The sequence below is a fragment of the Chrysochloris asiatica genome, unplaced genomic scaffold (genome assembly GCF_000296735.1).
Source record: "Chrysochloris asiatica unplaced genomic scaffold, ChrAsi1.0 scaffold00078, whole genome shotgun sequence".
Lineage (NCBI taxonomy): Eukaryota > Metazoa > Chordata > Mammalia > Afrosoricida > Chrysochloridae > Chrysochloris > Chrysochloris asiatica.
This window is the reverse complement of record NW_006408596.1, coordinates 1,089,989-1,110,920: the sequence shown is the minus strand read 5'-3', so window position 1 is coordinate 1,110,920 and position 20,932 is coordinate 1,089,989. Positions and strand designations below refer to the sequence as shown.

At 44.5% G+C, this 20,932-nt stretch overlaps 1 protein-coding gene across 1 annotated transcript in view; it reads left to right on the top strand.

Moving 5' to 3' along the window:
- The window catches only part of DNAH10 (dynein, axonemal, heavy chain 10), a 210,003-nt gene that overhangs the window by 72,034 nt on the left and 117,037 nt on the right, over positions 1-20,932 (top strand). Inside the window, exons 17-23 of the mRNA XM_006865476.1 lie at positions 1,415-1,571; positions 10,063-10,539; positions 10,647-10,805; positions 13,072-13,188; positions 13,265-13,367; positions 17,847-18,025; positions 20,041-20,252. Of these exons, the coding sequence (XP_006865538.1) occupies positions 1,415-1,571; positions 10,063-10,539; positions 10,647-10,805; positions 13,072-13,188; positions 13,265-13,367; positions 17,847-18,025; positions 20,041-20,252 (1,404 nt within the window). The remainder of the gene's footprint in view (positions 1-1,414; positions 1,572-10,062; positions 10,540-10,646; positions 10,806-13,071; positions 13,189-13,264; positions 13,368-17,846; positions 18,026-20,040; positions 20,253-20,932) is intronic.

Here is a 20,932-nt window from a genome sequence, read left to right as displayed (position 1 = left end):
GTACCACAGTTTGTTTATCCATTCTTCAGTTGATGGGCACTTTGGTTGTCTCTATCTTTTTGCTATTGTAAATAGTGCTGCTATGAACATTGGTGTGTATATATCTTCTCATGTTGTGGCTCGTTTTTCTTGTGGGTAAATACCAAGTAGAGGGATTGCTGGATCATAAGGTATTTCTATTTTCAACCTTCTGAGGACAGACATGCAATTTTAATGAAAGAAACAGAGTTGATAAACATGGAACGACAGTGGGGCCTACTGCAGTTGGGTTGCCAAGAAGGGCCACGTTGTAGCTGGGACATGAGGATATGGAGTGAGCTGAAAAGGGGAGGAAATTTCAGGGAGAACTGAGAGTTTGTGCAAGGATCCTTGGTCCCTGGGAGAAACAGTGAGAAGGGGTGCTAAGAGAGAAGGAGGAAGGGAGGAGGCAGGCAGGGGTAGATCACAGAGGGCAGGGAGCCGCCATGGCAAAGGGCTGGCGACTTTGTTCTGAGCGTGGTGAGAAGCTAGCGGAGTGTTGTCATTGGAGAGGGGGACTGCATGTGTGGAAAGACCCCTGAGTGCAGTAGGAGCAATGGAATGTGGTGAGGTGCAGAAGGGAGTCAGGGAGCCTAGTTTGGAAGCTAACCAAGTGCTTCATTCCTGAGTGTCCTTCACCACGGGGTCCTGGAAGGGGCAGAGGACGGGTGGAGGAGAGGGGACAAGGACCTGACTGTCCATTTCTCTCAAAGCAGTCTAACAACTTTTGGAAGTTATCATGCCTTTTTTTGGCCCTCCATTTCCCTCTTCCCCATGCCTGGTGACTGTCAGAGAATGTTTCTTTTTGTGTGAAAACTTACTCTTGAGAATGTGACACCATACAGTATGAGTCCTTTTGTGATGGACTTATTTCACTCAACATGAGCTCCTCCAGGTCCATCCCTGTTTCGAGGTATTTTGTAGACTCATTGTTGTTCTTTAGCATTGTGGGATATTCTGCTGTGTGTATGGACCGAAGTTTGTTTATCCATTCTTCCCTTGAAGGGCGCTTAGGTTGTTTCCATCTATTTGCTATTGTGAACAGTGCTGTGGTGAACATGGGTGTACAGAAATGAAGTATTTTTATGCACTTGAGGAAAAAAACAACAACAGCTAATAGAACGTGTCCCCATACTATTCATTGGAACTCTGCCATGTGTTCTTTGTAGTAGGCCTTTATGTTTGGTTTCTGTGACTCCAGCAAGTGTCATTAATTGCCATTAATTAATTGTCATTAATTTGACACCTATTGTGAGGATGGTGCAGGAGTGGGCTGTGTTTCGTTCTGTTGTGCATAATCGGATTGCTGTGAATCGGAGCTGACTCAACACCACCTAACGACAACAGCATTCACGCCGCTGGGGCCAACTGACTCTTTGCTTTCCACCCCTCCTAGGAACCTGCAGTCTTTCAATGCTATGATCCTGGGCAACGTCCCTTTGTTCCAAACGGAAACCATCCTGAGTGCTCCAGAGATCGCTCTTCATCCCAATGCAAATGAGATCGACAAAATGTGTGTCCACTGTGTCCGAAACTGTGTGGAGATCACCAAGGTGAGGACAGAGATCTGGGCTGTCACCCACATGGTATTTCGAGGCTGAGCAAAAACAGCTTCCGGTTCTGTTCTGATTCGCAGATGTTTCCTCTCATCTTGGCTTGTCCTCTGCTCCATGTCCAGATTTCCCAGTGACCCAAGTCTTGACCCTCACCATCTACATCATTTTACCCAGATGCATGGCTGTGGCACTGTGGGTTAATGTGCCAGACTGCAAAGCTGCTTGAACTGTGAGGTCAGCAGTTCAAGCTCACCAGTCACTCCTTGGAAACCCTATACAGGGTCGCTGTGAGTCGAATCCACTCAACGGCACTTAACACCACCACCACCAACAACAACCCTTGTGGAGACCATCCCATTCTGTCTCCAGCCCAGCCCTCGCTACCACACGCCACACTTCTCTAGCCACTTGCCTACTCAATGTCTCCCTTGAAACCTCAAGGCTTGGCATGTCCAACAAGGAAATGATTTAAAAAAACACTTTTTATTGTGATTAAGTGAAGGTTTACAGAGCAGATCATCAGTTTTACATTTAGCAACTCATAGACTTCATTACAGTGATTGCAGTCTCCTCCATGTACCATCAGTTTACTGTGTTTACCTCTATTTCCTTTCACTTTTGCATTCTCCCCTAGGTTTCCTGCTCCCTTCATCTTTCTTCTACCAATCTCCTCTTGTACATTGTCTGCCCCATCACTTATGTTACCGTGTGTCTACCCTCCTACCATGATTATAAAGGGTAAAAAAATAGTTTCTTGTAAATGAAACATTCTGTGATGGTTACCAGGGTGGGGATTGGGGGGAAATGGAGAGTAGGCCTTGATGTGATATGTCAGTGCCAAATATTTTTCCCAGTCTGTATGTTCTCCTTTTACTCTTTTGATGAAATCCTTTGATGCACATAAGTCTCTAATTATGACGAGATTCCAGTTAACTGTTTTGTCTTCTGTTAGTGTGTTTCCAATTCTGTTTGACATTGCATGTATGCCATCCAACAGGGGATTTCCAATTTCCTTCCTGGAACCCAGGCCCTCTACCACTTGTCTGTCAGTGTGTCTGTCATTTTGTGGTGGCTTGTGTGTTGCTGTGGTTCCGGAAACTATGCCATTGGTATTTTGAGTACCAGCAGGGTCACCGTAGTATACAGGTTTTAGCTGAGCTTCCAGCGAAGACGGACTAAGAAGAAGTAGAGACAGACTACTTCCTAATATTTAGACACTGAAAACCTTAGAAGAGCAGTGGAACACTCTCAGCAACGGAATACTGACCATTGAAACATGATGAAGAACACCAGAATATTGTCAGATAGAGTGCTGGAAGATGAGCCCCTCAGGTTGGAAGGCACTCAAAATAAGACTGGGGAAGAGCTGCCTTGTCAAAGTACAGTTGACCGGGATGACATGAATGGAGTAAAGCTTTTGGGACCTTCATTTGCTGATTGGGGAAAACTCAAAATGAGGAGAAACAGCTATAAACATCCATTAATAATCAGAACACAGAATGTATGAAGCATGAGTCTAAGAAAATTGGAAGATGTCAAAAATGAAATGGAATGCATGAACGTTGATATCCTAGGCATGAGTGAGGTGAAATGGACTGGTATTGGCCATTATTCTGAATCTGACAGTCACATGGTTTGCTCTGCCAGGCATGACAAATTGAAGTCTTCTTCAATGGCATCGCATTCATCATCCAAAAGAACATTTCAAGATCTATCTTGTAATATAGTGCTGTCTGTGATAGGATAATATACATATGCCTACTAGTGTGGTGCTGCCGGTTAATGTGCTAGACTGCATGGTCAGTTTGAGCTACAAGGTTGGCAGTTCAAACTCACCAGCCATTCTTCAGAAACCCTGTACAGGGTTGCTGTCAGTTGTAACTGACTCGATGTACTTAACAACAACAACAAGGAAGACCAGTTAATACCACTATTATTCGAATTTATTCATTAACCACTGAAGCCAGTGATGGTGAAATTGAAGAATTCTACCAACTTCTTCAGTCTGAAGTTGATCAAACATGTAATCAAGATGCCTTGATAATTACTGGCATTTGGAATGCAAAGGTTGGAAACACAGGAAGAATCAGTAGTTGGAAGATTTGGCCTTAGTGATAGAAATGATGTTGGAGACTACATGACTATTTTGTAAGACCAATGACTTCTTCATTGCGAATACCTTTTTTAAAATCACATAAAAGTTGGTTCTTCACATGGACCTCATCAGATGGAATACACAGAAATCAAATTGACTAAAAATATGGAAAGATACAGTGGAAAGCTCCAAATCATCAGACCAGACAAGGCCCAGAGCAGACTGTGGAACAGACCATCAGTTGCTCATATGCAAGTTCAGGCTGACACACACACACACAAAAAAAATTAAAACAAGTCCATGAGAGCCAAAATATTACCTTGAACATATCTCACCTGAATTTAGTGATCATCTGAAGAACAGATTTGATGCAAAGACTGAAGATAAGAAGAGTTGTGGGATGACATCAAGAACGTCATACTGGAAGAAAGCAAAAGGTTATTAAGAAGAAAAGAAAGAAGGAAAAGACCTAAATGGATGTCAGAAGAGACTCTGAAAGTTGCTCTCCAGCACAGAGATGCTAAAATAAATGGAAGAAATGAGGAGGTTAAAGAGCTGTACAGAAATTTTCAAAAGGCAGCTTGATAACACAAAGTCAAAAATTATAATGAAATGTACAAAGACCTGGAGTTAGAAAACCAGAAGGAAGAACATGCTCAGCATTTCTTGAGTTGAAAGAACTGAAGAAAAAATTTAAGCCTCAAATTGCAACATTGAAGGATTCCCTGGGCAAAATGGAGTCCTGGTGTGGCGCTATGGGTTAATGCGCTGGATTGCAAAGTTGGATTGAACTGCAAGGTCAGTGATTCAAGCTCATCATCCATTCCTTGGAAACCCTATACAGGATTGCTATGTGTTGGAACTGACTCAGTGGCACTTAGCAACAGCAACATGGGCAAAATGGAGTCCTGGTGTGGTGCTGTAGTATAAGCACTTGACCATAAAGTCAGTTTGAACCTCAGGACTGGCAGTTCAAACTCATCAGCCACTCCTCAGAAACCCTATACAGGGTCCCTGTGAGTCGGACCCAACTCGACGGCACTTAACAACCACAACATGAGCAAAATATTGTGGTTGCAGACCATCAGTTGTGGAAAGATGCAGAAAGCATCAAAAGAAGATGGAAGGAATACACAGAGTCACTGTACCAAAAAGAAATGGTCAGTGTTCAACCATTTCAAGAGGCAGCCTATGATCAAGATCCAATGATTCTGAAGGAAAAAGTCCAAGGTGCACTGAGGCATTGGAAAAGAACAAGGTTCCGGGAATTGCTGGAATACGAACAGCAATTTTTCAACAAACTGATACAGCATTGGAGGCACACACTCATCTGTGCCAAGAAATTTGGAAGACAACTACCTGGTCAACTGATTGGAAGAGATCCATATTTGTGCCCATTCCAAAGAGAGGTGACCCAAAGGAATGCAGAATTTATTGGACAATATCACTATCCCGTGCAAGTAGAATTTTGCTAAAGATCATTTAAATTGGGTGCAACCATGCAATGACAGGATGCCACCAGAGGTTTGGGCTAGATTCAGACAGGAACTTGGAATGAAGGGTATCCTTGCTGACATCAGATAGATCTTGGCTGAAAGCAAAGGATATCAGAAAGGTGTTTACCTGTGCTTTATTGACTCTACAAAGATTTTTGATTACATAGATCATGACAAACTATGGACAATAATTGCAGAGAAGGAGTATTGTAGAACACTTAATTGTGTTCATGAGGAACTTGCAATTAGACCAAGAGTCTGTCTTTTGAACAGAGCAAGGGGACACTGAATGGTTTAAAATCAAGGAAGGTGTCCACCAGGGTTATATTCTTTCACCATACTTACTCAATCTGTATGCTGAGCAAATAATCTAAGACTCATCAACAACCTGCACTATGCAGATAGAACAACTTTGCTTGTTGAAAGCCAAGGGACTTAAAATACCTATGAAGATCAAAGACAACAGCTTTCAGAATGGGTTGCACCTCAATGTAAAGAAAACAAAAATCCTTACCACTGGACCAAAAAATAACATCAAGATAAATGGAGAAAAGATTGAAATTGTCAAAGGCTTCATTTTGCTCAGATCATCTATCAACACTCGTGGAAGTAGCAATCAAGAACTCAAACTTATGTATTGCATTAAGCAAATATGCTGTGCTGGACCTCTTTAAACTGATCAAGTTCTCAGTTTGAGAACTAAGGTGCATTTTCAATAGCCTCACATGCATGTGAAAGTTGGACAATTAATAAAGAAGGCTGTAGAATAATTGATGCATTTGAGTTATGGTGTTGGAGGAGAATATTAAAAGTATCGTGGACTACCCGAAGAACAAACAAATCTGTGTTGGAAGAAGTATAGCTGGAATGCTCCTTGGAAGCCAGGATGACCAGATTTCGTCTATCATACTTGGGACATACAGGAGGGACTAGTCCCTGGAGAAAGGCCATCATGTTTGGTAAAATGGAGGGTCGGAGAAAAAGAGGAAGACCCCCAGCAAGACAGATTGGCCCAGTGGCAGCAGCATTGGGTTCAAGCGTAGCCAAGATGGTGAGATCAGCGCAGGTCCCGGCACGGTTTCGTTCTGTTGTGCATTAAGTTGATATGAGTCGGTACTGACTTGATAGCAGCTCCCATAAGGTTTACAGCCTCAGAAACCCTGTGCAGGGTCACTATGAGCCAGAACTGACTTCACAGTACTTAACAACAACAACAAAAACAACAACAGTAACAATCTGGCCCTGCCCCAGTTTTCCCACCTCAGCAAATGGCACAACAGTAACCTAGTTACTTGAGCCCGAAACCTGGCGGACATCCTGATTGCTGTGTTTCTCACCCGCCTTGTCCCGCCCATCAATAGTTCTGGGGCACTCTCCTCACAGACACACCTCTGAGCTGAACCCTCTGTGTCCCATTCCTGGGTGCCTTCGGAGTTCACATCACTGCCATCATTGCCGTGGATTGTTGCCGTGATTTCCCCAGCTCACTCCCCAGCCAGCCTGTCCCAGGAGCCTTTGAGAACATAAGCCATTGACTACAGAAACTCTCCCTTTGCCCCCTTGTCTTCCATTTCACATAGATGGGAATCCAGAATCCATGGTCAATTAGCACTTCCATAACCATACATCTGCCCGATTTTCTGTTCGTTCTTCCGTCATGTGCTACCTTGCTGCAATCTCATTGGCCCTCTCTTTATGTGTCCTTGGAAACTGTGGTAGGAGCTGCTCCATTTGCATGAAGCCCCCAGCTCAGCCAGTGCCTCTCTGTCCTCTCACCCTCTTTTCTTCTTGTCCAGCATTTTTTCATGATCTGACTTTTTCTCACCTATTTACTTGCTTATTTATCTCTTGGTTGCCCCATGCCACCAGAATACAAGCCACAGGAGCACAAGAATGTTGTGTGCCTTACTCTCTTTTGCACCCTCAGCACCTAGAACAGTATCTAGCACCTAGGTGGCGCTCAGTGGGTGGGTGTTGCATGAATATTTGTTGGAAAGCAACCCCGAGTTTATGCCTTGCCAACAATGGACAAGTGTCATGCCATTTGGTATACTGGAGCCCAGTGTCACTTTGTAGATGAGGAACATCACCCCACTCAAGATACTGAGAGCTACCTCCCTCGCTCCTCACTGGCCTTGCTCAGAAAGTCACATAGGCCTCATGGACTGGTTTTTAACATAAAACTAACTGGAGATACTACACATAGGGAGTTGTAGTTCACTGTACTTGGAATTAATGAATAAATTGTACGTATTTAGTCATCTGTGCTAATCAAGTTGCATATGATGCTTCTGTTGTATAAATTCTCTTACCTTATAGGAAGGAGCTTTGGTGGCACCGTGGCTAAAGCTCTTGGCTGCTAACTAGAAAGTTGGTGGTTGAAACCCACTAGCCGCTCCAGAAGGGAAAGATCAGACAGTCTTCTCCTGTAAGGATTTGTTGTTGTGAAGTGCCGTCTAATTTGTTGTGACTCATAACGATTTCTGAGGAGCAGCTGGTGGGTTTGAACTGCTAACCTTGTGGTTCACAGTCCAGTGGTTGTCCTACTGCGCTATACCAGGACCCCACGCTGAAACAGTGGCCACAGGGGTGTTGGGAGGTACAGTCACTGGGCCTGGGCATTGTGGCATGTGTAGGCAACACCTAGACCTGCTTCCACAGCTGGGGAGAGGAGCCCCTGTTCTGCCGCTCCCCCACTCGCCACCGCCGATGAGGGGGTCAGTGGGGCCAGGCAGGCCCTGAGCCAAAGGAGCGTGTGGGCAGATGGGTTGGCCCTGGAGCAGCAGTGCAGCTGGGTGCTGAGATCTGGACAGCCCCTTCCTCCAGGAAAGCCTCCTGACTTCCCCAGATAAGCCAGGTCTCCTGACAAGGATTTCAGCCCTCCTGTAAGGATTTACAGCCTTGGAAATCCATGGAGCAGTTCTGTTGGTCCTGAAGAGTCTGTGAGTCAGAACTGACTCTATGACATTGGCTTAGACACCTCATAGGTGTTTTTTTTTTGGCATAGAAAAGAAAAACAATTTCCAAAGGATGAATAAATAGGATAGACTATCTGTAAAAACATTATAGCTATTACTCCCATCATTTCACTTCAGTTTAACCCCCCCCTTGCTCCACTATTAGGTACATTTGAAGCTTTTGGCTAAACTTGTATTATTTGACCTTCATAAATGTTTTCTTTCAAATGAAAAGAAATTTCTCTTTCTTCTTGGGAAATGTTGGGAATGTACATACAAAAAGAAAAAAAATCCTTGCAAATGAGCAGGCAGTTTAATAGATCTTAACTAGGGCATCTCCATGGTCTTCAGGGTTAACCTTCCGCGCTGAAATACAAGGAGCAGAAGTTTTAAACCAGCACCGTGAGGACCTCAGCTAAACAGTGGCAAAGTTAAAGGCTACTCACCTTCTACAGTGTTTGTGGGGATAAATAATATAAAACAGCCAGAGAGCCTAGCACAGTGCCGGAATTGAGGGGTTCTAGAGATATAGAAAGGAGCTCTGATAGCGTAGTGGTTACGAATCAGGCTGCTAACCTCAAGGTAGGCGGTTCGAAGCTACCAGCTGTTCCGCGGGAGAAAGACAAGGCTTTCTGCTCCCCTAAAGATTTACAGCCTTGGAAACCCTGTGCAGGGTCGCTATGAGTCGGAACCGACTTCACAGTAGGAGCTCTGGTAGCGTAGTGGTTATGAATCGGTCTGCTAACCCCAAGGTCGGGAGTTTGAAACAACCAGCATTTTCGTGGGAGAAAGGTGAAGCTTTCTGCTCCCCTAAAGATTTACAGCCTCGGAAACCCTGTACAGGGATCGCTATGACTCCATGGTACTTAATAACAACAAGAAAAGAGACATAGCAGCTATTATTTTGGGAGCAATGAGAGCTGGAACATATGGAAGGTGGAACCCTGCTAGAGAAAGGAAGCGCAGGTATTTCCCACCCGTAGACAGCGATAGAAAAGCGGTGCTTGCATCCTGTCAGAAGTGGGAAACTGGCAAGACCTGGAAAAACAACGCCATTCTGTTGGCTCCCGGCCCTCCTGTATCAGTCTCACCATATCAGGGGCTGAAGTACTTATTGTCCCCATTTTACAGATGGTGAAACTGTAGCTCAGGTGGGACTTACCTGATGGGGGGCTGTTGTGGGTGGGCCAAGAGGAAGTCTTGACTGTAGTGGGGAGGTGTAAATCAGCACATTTACCCTGGGATACTGGGTTGTCAGTTCACTGACTGTGGTTTTTCATCTGCAAAGATGGGAGTTAAGGTTGCTTTGTCTCCCCATACTAAGGGGGATGGATGGCCATTGTTGTATCTGTTAGATTTTGTGGCATAGGACGCCACCTGCAATCTCTGTGGTTTATGCCAGCAATTTTATTAATAAGTTCAAAGTCAGAGGGCTGGATTCTCCTGCGTGGTTCCTCTGGTCCTAGGAAGGACCACCCATGTGCCTGTATTCCACTAGCAGTTGATGCCCTCACTCCCATGTTTGATAGTTGTTGGCTGCGGTGCCTTGGTGCTCCTCCGTGAGGCTCTGTCACCGTCATCCACTGACTAGCCTCAGCTCCCTCACGTGATGGCTGCAGGCTGTCAGGAGCATGCGTGTGAATGCTCTCAGGTCTCCCAAGTCCTTGGGTCAGAATGCACATAGGGTTGCTTCTGCCACTTCCTGCTGGTCATGTTCAGTGGTCTATCTATACTGGTCAGCTAAGGCCGCCCATGGGTCGGGGAGCAGAGCCTACCTTTTGTTGGAAGAAGCGTTAGAGCCCTGGGGGACTTTCTGAAGCCTAGCATGGTTACTACTAATAAAGTGAGTGTCCACTACTAGCATGATCCTGACGTATCTAGAGAAGGCAGACCAGACGGGAACAGAATCATTGTGTTCTCCCTGCATTCTTACTTTGCAGCATTTCGTTCGTTGGATGAATGGCAGCTGCATAGACTGCCCTCCTCAGAAAGGGGAGGAAGAAGAGCTCGTTGTCATAAGCTTCTTCAACGACATCTCCCTGAACTCCCAGATCATGGAGCAAGCTGTTATGATCCCCCAAAATATCCACAGAATTCTGATCAATCTCATGAAGTTCCTGCAAAAATGGAAACGCTACCGACCCCTCTGGAAACTGGACAAAGCCATTGTGATGGAGAAATTTGCTGCCCGAAAGCCTTCTTGCGTCTCATACGATGACAAGCTGCAGTTCTACTCCAAGATTGCCTGTGAAGTCATGCGTCAACCTTTAATCAAGGACGAGCACTGCATCAGGCTGCAGCTGGGGCCCCTGGCAAACACCGTGCAGGAAACCGCCAAGTCGTGGGTGGTTTCTCTTGGGAAGCTTCTCAACGAATCCGCCAAGGAGGAGCTCCATAACCTTCAGGAAGAGATTGAGGTACTGGCCACTGGATCTCACCATGGTGGCCATCCTTGGAGGTCTGCTCTCAATGTGGCTGCATCCTATCCATTTTGACTCAGCGTCTTTTGACCTTTCTTTTCTAGCTCTTGGCCAAAAACCTGAAGAAGAACCCCAATACCCTTGAAGATCTCAAGTTTGTCCTGGCGACCATTGCAGAAATTCGAAGTAAATCTTTAGTCATGGAACTGAGATACAGGGATATCAAGGAGCGGTACCGGACCCTGGCAATGTATAACATCATAGTAAGTGAATGGGTCTGTTCTTAAGCCTTTAACCGCTGAGAGATAAAGGTTGCTAGTTGCTGTCGAGCTGGCTCTGACTTATAGTGACTATACCAATAACAAAACACAGAGCAGACTAACCAGATGGTCAGTGATGGCACTTATTACCAATCTATAGTGCACCATTTCACGTGTGCTATGTTGTTGTTGTTAAGTGCCATCGAGTCGGTACCCTATGTACCCTATGTGACCCTTTGCACAACAGAACGAAACATTACTCGGTCCTGGGCCAACCTCGCTATTGTTGCCACACTTGAGCCCATTGATGCTGCCACTTTGCCAATCCATCTCGCTGGGGATCTTCCTCTTTTTCTCTGACCGTCCGCCTTACCAAACATGATCTCCTTCTCCAGTGACTGGTCCCTCCTGACAATATGTCCAAAGTATGAGAGACAAAGTTTGGCCATCTTGGCAGCCAAAAAGCACTCTGGCTGCACTTCTTCCAACACAGATCTGTTTGTTCTTTTGGAAGTCCATGGTACTTTCAATTTTCTCCTCCAACACCATAACTCAAAATCATCAATTCTTCACGGTCTTCCTTATTCACTGTCCAGCTTTCATATGCATATGAGGTTATTGAAAATACCATGGCTTGGGTCAGGCGCACCTTATTTCTCAAGTTGACATCTTTGTTGTCAACACTTTAAAAAGGTCTCGTGCAGCAGATTTACCTAATGCAATATACTGTTTGATTTCTTGACTGCTGTTTCCATGAGTGTAGACAGTCGATCTAAGAAGAATGAAGTCCTTGACAACTTCAGTCTTTTCTCCGTTGTTAAAATGTTGTTTATTGATCCAGTGGTGAGGATTTTTGTTTTCTTTACATTGAGATGTAATCCATACTGAAGTCTGTGGTCTTTGATCTTCATCAGTAAATATTTTAAGTCCTCTTTACTTTAAGCAAGTGAGGTTGTATCATCTGCATATGGCAGGTTGTTAATGAGTCTTCTTCCAATCCTGATGCCACATTTTTCTCCATATAACCCAGCTTCTCGGATTTTTGGCTCAGCATACAGGTTGAATAAGTCTGTTGAAAGAATACAACCCTGTTATACACCTTTCTTAATTTTAAACCATTCAGTGTTCCCATGTTTTGTTCGAAAAACTGCCTCTTGGTCCATGTACAGATTCCTCATAAGTACAATTAAGTGTTCCAGAATACTCATAATTTGCAGTGTTTTCCATAGCTTGTCATGATCTTCACAATTGAAAGCCTTTGTGTAGTCAATAAAGCTTCCCCTAGTCAAGTTCTGATTATCAAGCCATCAAGGCTAGGACAAATAGGTACTGTCTGCAAGTTTGGGTGTTCTTGTGCATCTCCCCTCACTTCGTATCAGCTGGATGCTTCACCCTTAGCTCTAGTCCTTTGTGGCTATGTCCTTGTCCATGGGCTCAGGTGTCCCCAGGTCTCAACACACTTTGGACCAGCCAGCCCTTACTCCTCTCTCTCTCATCTCCGGGTCAATGGCAGTCTGTGGAATATGGTTGAACTCAGCCCATTTCTTCACTGCTGCCTATCCCTCTCTTCCACTCACCAGTATACCAGTGTGGTCACCAGCAAGCTTACATGCCGGCTCATATGTTACCTTTGAGTTTCAGTCTTGGAGGGGATTTGTCCTGAAGGGACTTGATTGCTTGCCTTGATGGCTCCCTGGCAAACAACTTGCTTGTTCCTGTAGCCAATCATACTGCCATTTTTTTGGATTTTTCCTGCTCATCTGAAGATACATTTGAAGATGTATCTTCTGTTGCTCTAGCTGTACCAGGCTGGTCTGCTTGTCCTTTTTAGTGGGAATATCCCACCTCAGAAAGTTCTGGATGGGACTCAGGATTGCACCTAAGGTCCTATACACTGCAAAGGCTCTTTAAGAAGCCTATTTCACTGGGCAAGTTCTAGAACCCCTTTTAGGTATTCCAGTCAGTTATAGGCAGAAGATGGGCTTACAAGCTTTCTGTAATCATATTTCCTGGTGTTCCTTTTCATGCCACTCAAGTGTCTATTTTACAGTAGTAGGCAGGGGAAACCAATATTCATAAGACAGTCAAGCATCTTAACATTATTACTTCCCCTCTTCAGACTATGGCTCGATTCCTGTATCCCAGAGCCCTGTTGTTCCAAGGTTGAGCATGCATCACTGTTTACCTCTGTTTGAGCAATAGCTTTTGACCTGAAAGTAATGTCCTTCCAAATTGCTGATCCCATTCTGTTTGTTCTGTTCTTCATTAGCCAACTGATGCAGAGAAAGAACTGGTGGGAAGGATCGAGACCATGTGGTCAACTCTGCTCAGTGACTCGTTGAACGTGGAGCACACTCTTGGGGGCATAAAGAGAACGTTCACAGAGGTACCATTTAGGGTTTTGGGTAAAGATGTTGAAAAACGTTCAGCGGGCCAACCTAAAATGTCCACGCTTTTCTTAGATCACTCGAAGCGAAATTTCAAACTACAGGCAGATGATAGAAAAATTTGCTGAACGTTTTTACCATGAAGGCCCTGGTTCTGTTGGTGAAGATCTTGATAAAGGTAAGAATGTTTCTGTTGGTCTTACTGAAGTTCAGTATCTACATTTTATTAAGAATTTGGTAGAAAGTACTCATTTCTTGGATAGTTTCAGTGGTTTGCTGTACAGAAAACTAGAGTAATTCAGTTCATTACAATTGAGTCCAGGCATAGCTTGGAGATATTGTGGGTTCAGTTCCATATCACCCAATGAAACGAATACTGAAATGAAGCTAGTCACAAGCAATTTTTGGTTTCCCAATGGCATTAGGCTGCTAAATATAAGATTGATTGTTCAAACCCATCAGCTCCTTGGGGGAAAGATGAGTCTGTCGGCTCCCATAAAGATCTGCAGTTTTAAAAACCCTCGACAGAATCCCTATGAGTTGGAATTGACTTGATGGTAGTGAGTTGTATTGTCATTGTTGTAGACTATTAAGTATACCAGCATGCCTCTGTCACTGTGTTGTTACTGTGATGCTGGAAGCTATGCCACCGATATTTAAATTACCAGTAGGGTCACCCATGGTAGACAGGATTCAGAGCTTCCAGACTAAGACAGACCAGGAGTAAGGAGAAGTGTACCATTTCTGAATAGTTAGCCACTGAAAATGTTATGGATTACAGTGGACCATTGTCTGATACGGTGCCAGAAGAGGTTGTGTTTTGCAACTGGGAAGAGCTACCTACCTCCTCAAAGTAGAGCTGCCCTTACTGAGGTGGATGCAGTTAGGCATTGAGGACCTTCATTGAGCTGTAGCACAACTCAAAATAAGGAGAAATAGCTCCATTCATCCTTTAATAATCATGAAATAGAATTACGGTGTATGAATCTAGGAGTATTGGAAGTCATCGGAAGTGAAATGGAACATGTAAAGATCGATCTCCTAGGCATTAGTGATCTGAAATGGACAGGTGTTGAACATCTTGATTTGGGCATTCATATGGTTTACTATAGCAGGGATGACAAATTGAAGACAAAGGAAGAACTGTGCAGAGACCTGAACTTAGAAAACCAAAAGGGAAGAACATACTCAGCAGTTCTCAAGCTGAAAGAACTAAAGAAAAAAATTCAAGCTTTGACTTGAAATATTGAAGGTATTCTATGGAAGCCCTGGTGTGGCGTTGTGGGTTGATGTGCTGGACTGCAGTCATTTGAACTGCAAGCTCGGCGGTTCAAGCTCAACAGTCACTCCTTGGAAACCCTACACAGGGTCGCTATGGGTCGGAACGGACTCGACGGCACTTAACAATAACAATGGGCAAAATATTGAATGATATAGAAAGTATCAGAAGATAAAAGGAATACACAGAGTCACTGTACCAAAAAAAACCTGGTCAGTGCTTAGTCATTTCAAGAGGTAGCATATGATCAAGAACCAGTGGTATTGAAGAACGAAGTCCATGCTGCACTGAGAATATTGGTGGAAAACAAGGCTCTGGGAATTGATGGAATACAACTTGAAATCTTTGCAATAAAGTGATAGAGTGCTGGAGATGTTCCCTCATCTATGCCAAGAAATTTCGAAGGCAGCTTTCTGGCCATCCAGTTGAAAGAGATCTATATTTATGTCCGTCCCAAAGAAAGATGACCCTACAGTATACAAAAGTCATTCAACAGTATTATTCAAATTGTTGCTGTAGTTGTTGAGTGTCGTGGAGTTGGTAGTGACTCAGCAACCCTATATAGGGTTTCTGAGGAACAGCTGGTGGGTTTGAACTGCTGACCTTGTGGATCGCAGTTCAGTGCTGATTCTACAGCACCACATACGTAAGTAAAATTTTGCTTAAGGTAGTTAAAAAATGGTGGAAACAGCACATTGACAGGAAACTGCCAGAAATTCAAGCAGGATTCAGAAGAGGACATAGAACTAGGGGTATCATTGCTGACATCACTTGGCTGAAAGCAGACAATACCAGGAAGATGTTTACTTGTGCATTACTGCCCACCCAAGGCGTTCGGCAGTGTGGATCATAACAAACTATGGGGTAACACTGCGAAGAATGGTTATTTGAAAACACTTACTTGTGAACCTGTACATAGACCACGAGGCAGTCATTTGAACAGAGCAAGGGGAAACTGAATGGTTTAAAATCAGGAAAGGTGTGTGCCAGGGTTGTATCCTTTCCATAATACTTATTCAGTCTCTATGCTGAGCAAATAATCTGAGAAGCTGGATTATATGAAGAAGTATGTGGCATCAGGATTGGAGGAAAACTCATGAACAACCTACAATATGCATATGACACAACTTTCCTTGCCGGAAGCAAGATGACTTATGATACTTACTGATGAAGATTAAAGACTGCATCTTTCATTATAAACCTCAGTGTAAAGAAAACAAAAGTCTTCACGAGTGGACCAATAAATAACATCATGATAAATGGAGAAAAGATTTAGGTTGTTAAAGACTTCGTTTTGCTTGGACCCACAATCAACACTCCTGGGAGCAGCAGTCAAGAAATCAAATGACGTATTGAATTAGGTAAATCTGCTGCACAAGACCTCTTTAAAGTGCTGAAGACCAAAGATACCAGTTTGAGAACTAAGGTGCATCTGAGCAAACCATGGTATTTTCAGTCGCCTCTTTTACATGTGACAGTTGGACAGTGAATACGGAAAACCACAGAAGATTCTATGCATCTGAGTTATGGTATTGGAGAAGAATATTGATGGTACCATGGACTGCTAAAAGAACAAACAAATCCGGGTTGGAAGAAGTACTGCCAGAATGCTCCTTAGAATCCAGATGGCAAGGCTTCACCACTTGTTCTTTGGACCTTTTGTTAGGAGCAACCAGTCCCTGGAGTAGGAATTGTGCTTGGTAAAGTGGAAGGTCAGCTAAAAAGAGGAAGACGTCTCAACAAGTTGGATTGACACAGTGGTAGCAATAATGGGCTCAAATGTAACAATGATTGTGTGGTTGTTGCAGGAACGGTCAGTATTTTGTTCTGTTGGACATAGGGTCACTATAGTTGGAAATGACTTGATGATTTCTACCACCATCACCAACAACAATTAAGTGTGTAATAGGAGCACCGGTGGTTCTGTGGGATAAGTAAGCACTTGCTATCCACTGGGTCGGCGGTTCAAATCTATTAGCAGCTCCGTAGGAGAAAGTTGAGGCTGTCTGCCCCATCAGTTCCCAGATCTGCATCCTTCGACACCTCTACATGGTTGTTATGAGTCAGATTGATTCAGGGGCATTGGTTTGGTTTGATTTGGTTATTTAAGTGTGCAGTAGCATGAGGCAAAGGGGTGAAATCTTGTGAGAATGACCAAAATGGGCCACAGAGACAGGAAGTGAGCGTGTGATGTTGGAAAAATGGCTCTAAGAGACTTGTTCAACGCAGGGTTACCACAGCCTTCAGGCTACAAACGTGTGAAGTGCGAAAATGAACCACAGCAAAGGGAGTCTTGCCTGTATCTGCTGTGTGGAGAGATTAAGAATTGCTGTTGGACAGGGTTCAGCACTGCAGGGAACACAGAGCTCTGCTGTGGCACAGACTTCTTGCACGCCACCATCTCCCTCTGCTGAAAACGAGCTCTGCTCCTTCCAGCGGCCCCACTGCCTGACTTCTGTTAGACTTCACTTTGCTCTTAGATCCGTGAGCACTCCATATTCGCTCCCTACTCTTCGAACACCATCACCTCTGCAAAATGGGTATAACAGTCCCAAGCTCCCATGATTTTGTTTAGTACCTTCCCTAGCACAGAGCAGGTTCTCAGTAACTGCTGGGGCTCTCCAGTATGGTGGACAGTCCCCATTTCCCCCTGCTCTGCAAACTCTCATTAGCATACAGACTGACACAGCTCTCCTCAGTGACGATCACACGTGGGGACTGGCGCTTAAACATGGCAGCTGGCAAGTTCTGAGGATTCTGATGACTTGGGGTACAAACCATTTGTCAGCTACTGAGAAGGAAAAATAGTGTAAGCTATGTGTTCAAAATGCAAAGATTCCAAGGTACCCAATAACAGGATGCAGTAAATTGTGGACAGGATAAAGTAGGTCTGGGCCTATGTACATGGGTTACGGGATGTAGCACCTTGGATATCATAATTAGAAAGTAGGGAATCAGGGTCTTGGATGATAAGATGGAACAGTGGTTGTTTACCTTGTCTGCACATTGAGCTTTCAAAACCGCTCCAGGGAGCTTTCAAAACCGCTGGTTCCTGGGGCCCACCCCTAGAGACTGAGTCCATTGGTCTGGTGAGTGGTCTGGGCATCAGGAGCTGTACAAACTCTGGCACTTCTAAGGTGCAGTGGAGGTGGAGAGCCACTTGGAGAGACATGGCTCAGTTGGCAGAATGTACAAATGGTTGGAATGAGCACTATCACCAGCCCTGTGGTTTTAGTTAGGCTGAAAGTGGAATGCCTAGCGACTATCATTTTGCCTTCCCAGGTAGCTGGACACAGGTGGGAGTATAATTTACATACAATATTCGAGATTCCTATTTTTGTTTTGTACACCTGGAACGCTCTTTTCTTTATTTGTTAGGAATGGACCTGTTAGGCAGTTATGAACAGGAGCTAACAAAACATGAGCGTAACCGACAGGAGTTGGCCAATGCTGAGAAGCTCTTTGATCTCCCTATTACAATGTACCCAGAGCTGCTCCAAGTCCAAAAGGAGATGAGCGGGCTGAAGATGATCTATGAGCTCTTCAAGGCACTCAAGGTGAGCGCTTGCTGATGTCCAGGGGCCCTGCGGCCCTATCTCAAAGATGACCATGCTTCTGATTTCAGAAGACGCTCAGTTGGAGGCCTGGGACCCGGTCGGCTGGGCTGTGGGCTGTGGGCTGAGCTCCTTAGTTGGAATCTGAAAGTGAAAACAGTGCCATCACTTGCCTGCTTCTCTTTAGTGTGCCTCCCATATGCAAATCCATTCCATTCCCTTACCCCAGGTGTCCTCCTTTTTTAGCCTGGCTTCCTGCTGGCCCAGAAGGGGGTTCTGTCAGTCCATTCCTACCCTTGTCATCCAGGCCCCCAGAAGAAACTGACACATAACAAATCACCACATAGCGAAGATATGTGACAGAAATGAACTGTACATGGTGCCACGGTGCCCAGAGAAAGGGAGCGGCATGAAAACCAGAGATGCGTTGTAATTTCATCTATACCCGAAGTTAACAAAGTAGAATGCATGTGTTTCATGAAACCTGGTGCCCTCTGTTGATTCTGACACATATCGACCCATAGGACACAGTAGAACTGCCCCATAGGATTTCCACCATGCTAAATCTTTCCAGACCCCCACATCTGTTTCCCGCAACACAGTGGTTTGAACTGCCCACCTTTTGGTTAGAAGTTGAGTACTTTAACCACACCGTCACCAGCACTCCCTATCTATGTCGTTAACACAATTTCCTGTGAAAATTTGTTTCACGACTTCAGACAGTTTTGTCAAGCTGTTAAATGTTGTCAATGCAAGCAGCCCAAACGGTGAACTTCACAGCAACAAAGTACTTCCCTTTTAGCGTAGGACTATCTGAGGGGACTTCAAAAAGCTTGTGGGAAAATTTCATAATAATTGAATTCCACATTTACACATACTTTGTGAAGTCCTCCCCCCCGCTCAATGTCCTTTCTTTATGATGGTCAGTTAGTCAGTCAGGATTTAATTGTAGTTCAGTCTCTGCCTGATGACAGGAGACAGGTGCACTGTAAGAGGGGAGGTTATTTGGTGACCTCAGCATCTTTCCGTAGGACAGGGAAGCAGGTTAGCACAGAGCCTGGAAGAGTGATGCCCAGACCCAAGTGGTTTCCTGATTCATCTTCTCTGGTTTGGGGAATCTCACTTTTTCTCTTAAGGAAAGAAGTATGTAGTTTTAACTTCATACATCTTCAGATACAGCATATAATTTTTGTGAGGACTTCAACTAAGTTTGAGTTGTTTTCATTTCAATTTGTGTTTTAGATTCTTGTAATCAGTCCTTCTGGTGTGCCATTGAGGTTGGTGTTGGTGTCTTACTCAGTGTTCTCCGGATCGGTAGATACATTAATACATAAATACATACATGGAAAGAGAGACAGCGCGCGCAAGAACAGGGTGGGGAATGATGGGGAGAGAGGAGATTTACAGCACAGAATTGATCATGCCTTTCAGAGGACTGGCCGGTCTCAAATCTGTAGGTCCAGTGACAGCCTGGAAGCTCCTGCAGGTTTTTGTCCTAAGTAAGGATCTGGTAGCTTAATGGTTCCGAATCGGCTGTGAATCGCAAGGTCAGCAGTTTGAAACTACCAGCTGTTCTGCGGGAGAAAGATGAGGCTTTCTGCTCCTGTAAAGATTTACAGCCTCAGAAACCATGTACAGGGTCGCTACGAGTCAGAACCGACTCCACAGCACATAATAACAAAGAGAGCACATTCTGCCAGAATATGGTTTTAGAATGTGGAGGTGGAACATACCCTGAGGAAACTCCCTTTTGAATGGGCTTGTCATTTAGATTGCTTTGTGGAAACCGGTGACATTCCATAGTAGTAGTGTATCCTGGAACAGCAACTAGCCTGGGCCCCAGAGTCTTGCCGAGATGACACACAAAACTAACGGTCATGGCAAGCACAGGGTAACAAGCTTATGACAGAGTCACGGAGCTAAGCGTGACCCAGAGGTGAGACGTGAACTTCCTACATGGTCACCCCCACATCCCCACAGAGGTTGTGTTGATGGACCGCTTTCCTGTGTCTTTCCAGGCTGCTAAAGAAGAGTGGTCTCAGACCCTCTGGATCAACCTGAACGTCCAGTTTCTCCAGGAAGGGATTGATACGTTTCTCAGGTCTCTCAGGAAGTTCCCCAGGCAGGTCCGCAACCTTTCGGTAGCCTACTACTTGGAAGCAAAAATGAAGGCATTCAAAGACTCGATTCCATTACTCCTGGACCTGAAGCACGAAGCCCTAAGAGACAGGTGTGTGTTGTCTCCTGTAAACGAACTGGAGGGTAGAGGGGGAGGGGGCGCAGACAGAGTATGAGTCCTCAGCCCAGCAGTGCAGGCCTTGAAAAGGTAAGAAAATCTTCAGTAGTGGTATTTCTATATGAAAGTGTCTGTGGGAAAAAAAAAAATGAGTGTATCCTAGAAATAGGAAAGTGCTGGTGTGGTGCTGTGAACAACAAGGTCAGCAGTTCAAACCCAGGAGCTGCTCCTTGGAAACCTTATATACAGGGTCGCTGTAAGTTGGAACTGATGAGATAGCACTTCACAACAACAACAACAAAAAGGAGAAGGAAAACCCTGTCAGACTTCCAGTGGCATTTGCAGTTGATTCATTTGAAGACTGAAAAAAATAAAAAAAGGACCAGATCCCCGAAACTGTTGCCCTGAGGTCATCTTTAAACGTTGAACCAAAAATATCCCCTGAAGTCCCCTTAAAAGCAAACAGTAATTTAACTTGACTCAAAAAGCTGTGCTTTGAGCATGATGCTCTTTTTTTTTTAATGTTTTATTGTGAATTATGTGATAGTTTACATGGGAGAACATTAGTTTTACATTCATTGTATCGTATATTGTCTCTCATTGCCATGGTTACAATCCCCTCCATACAGTCCTTCCCCCCGTACCCCCCAGGTCTTCAGCACACAGTCCCTCTC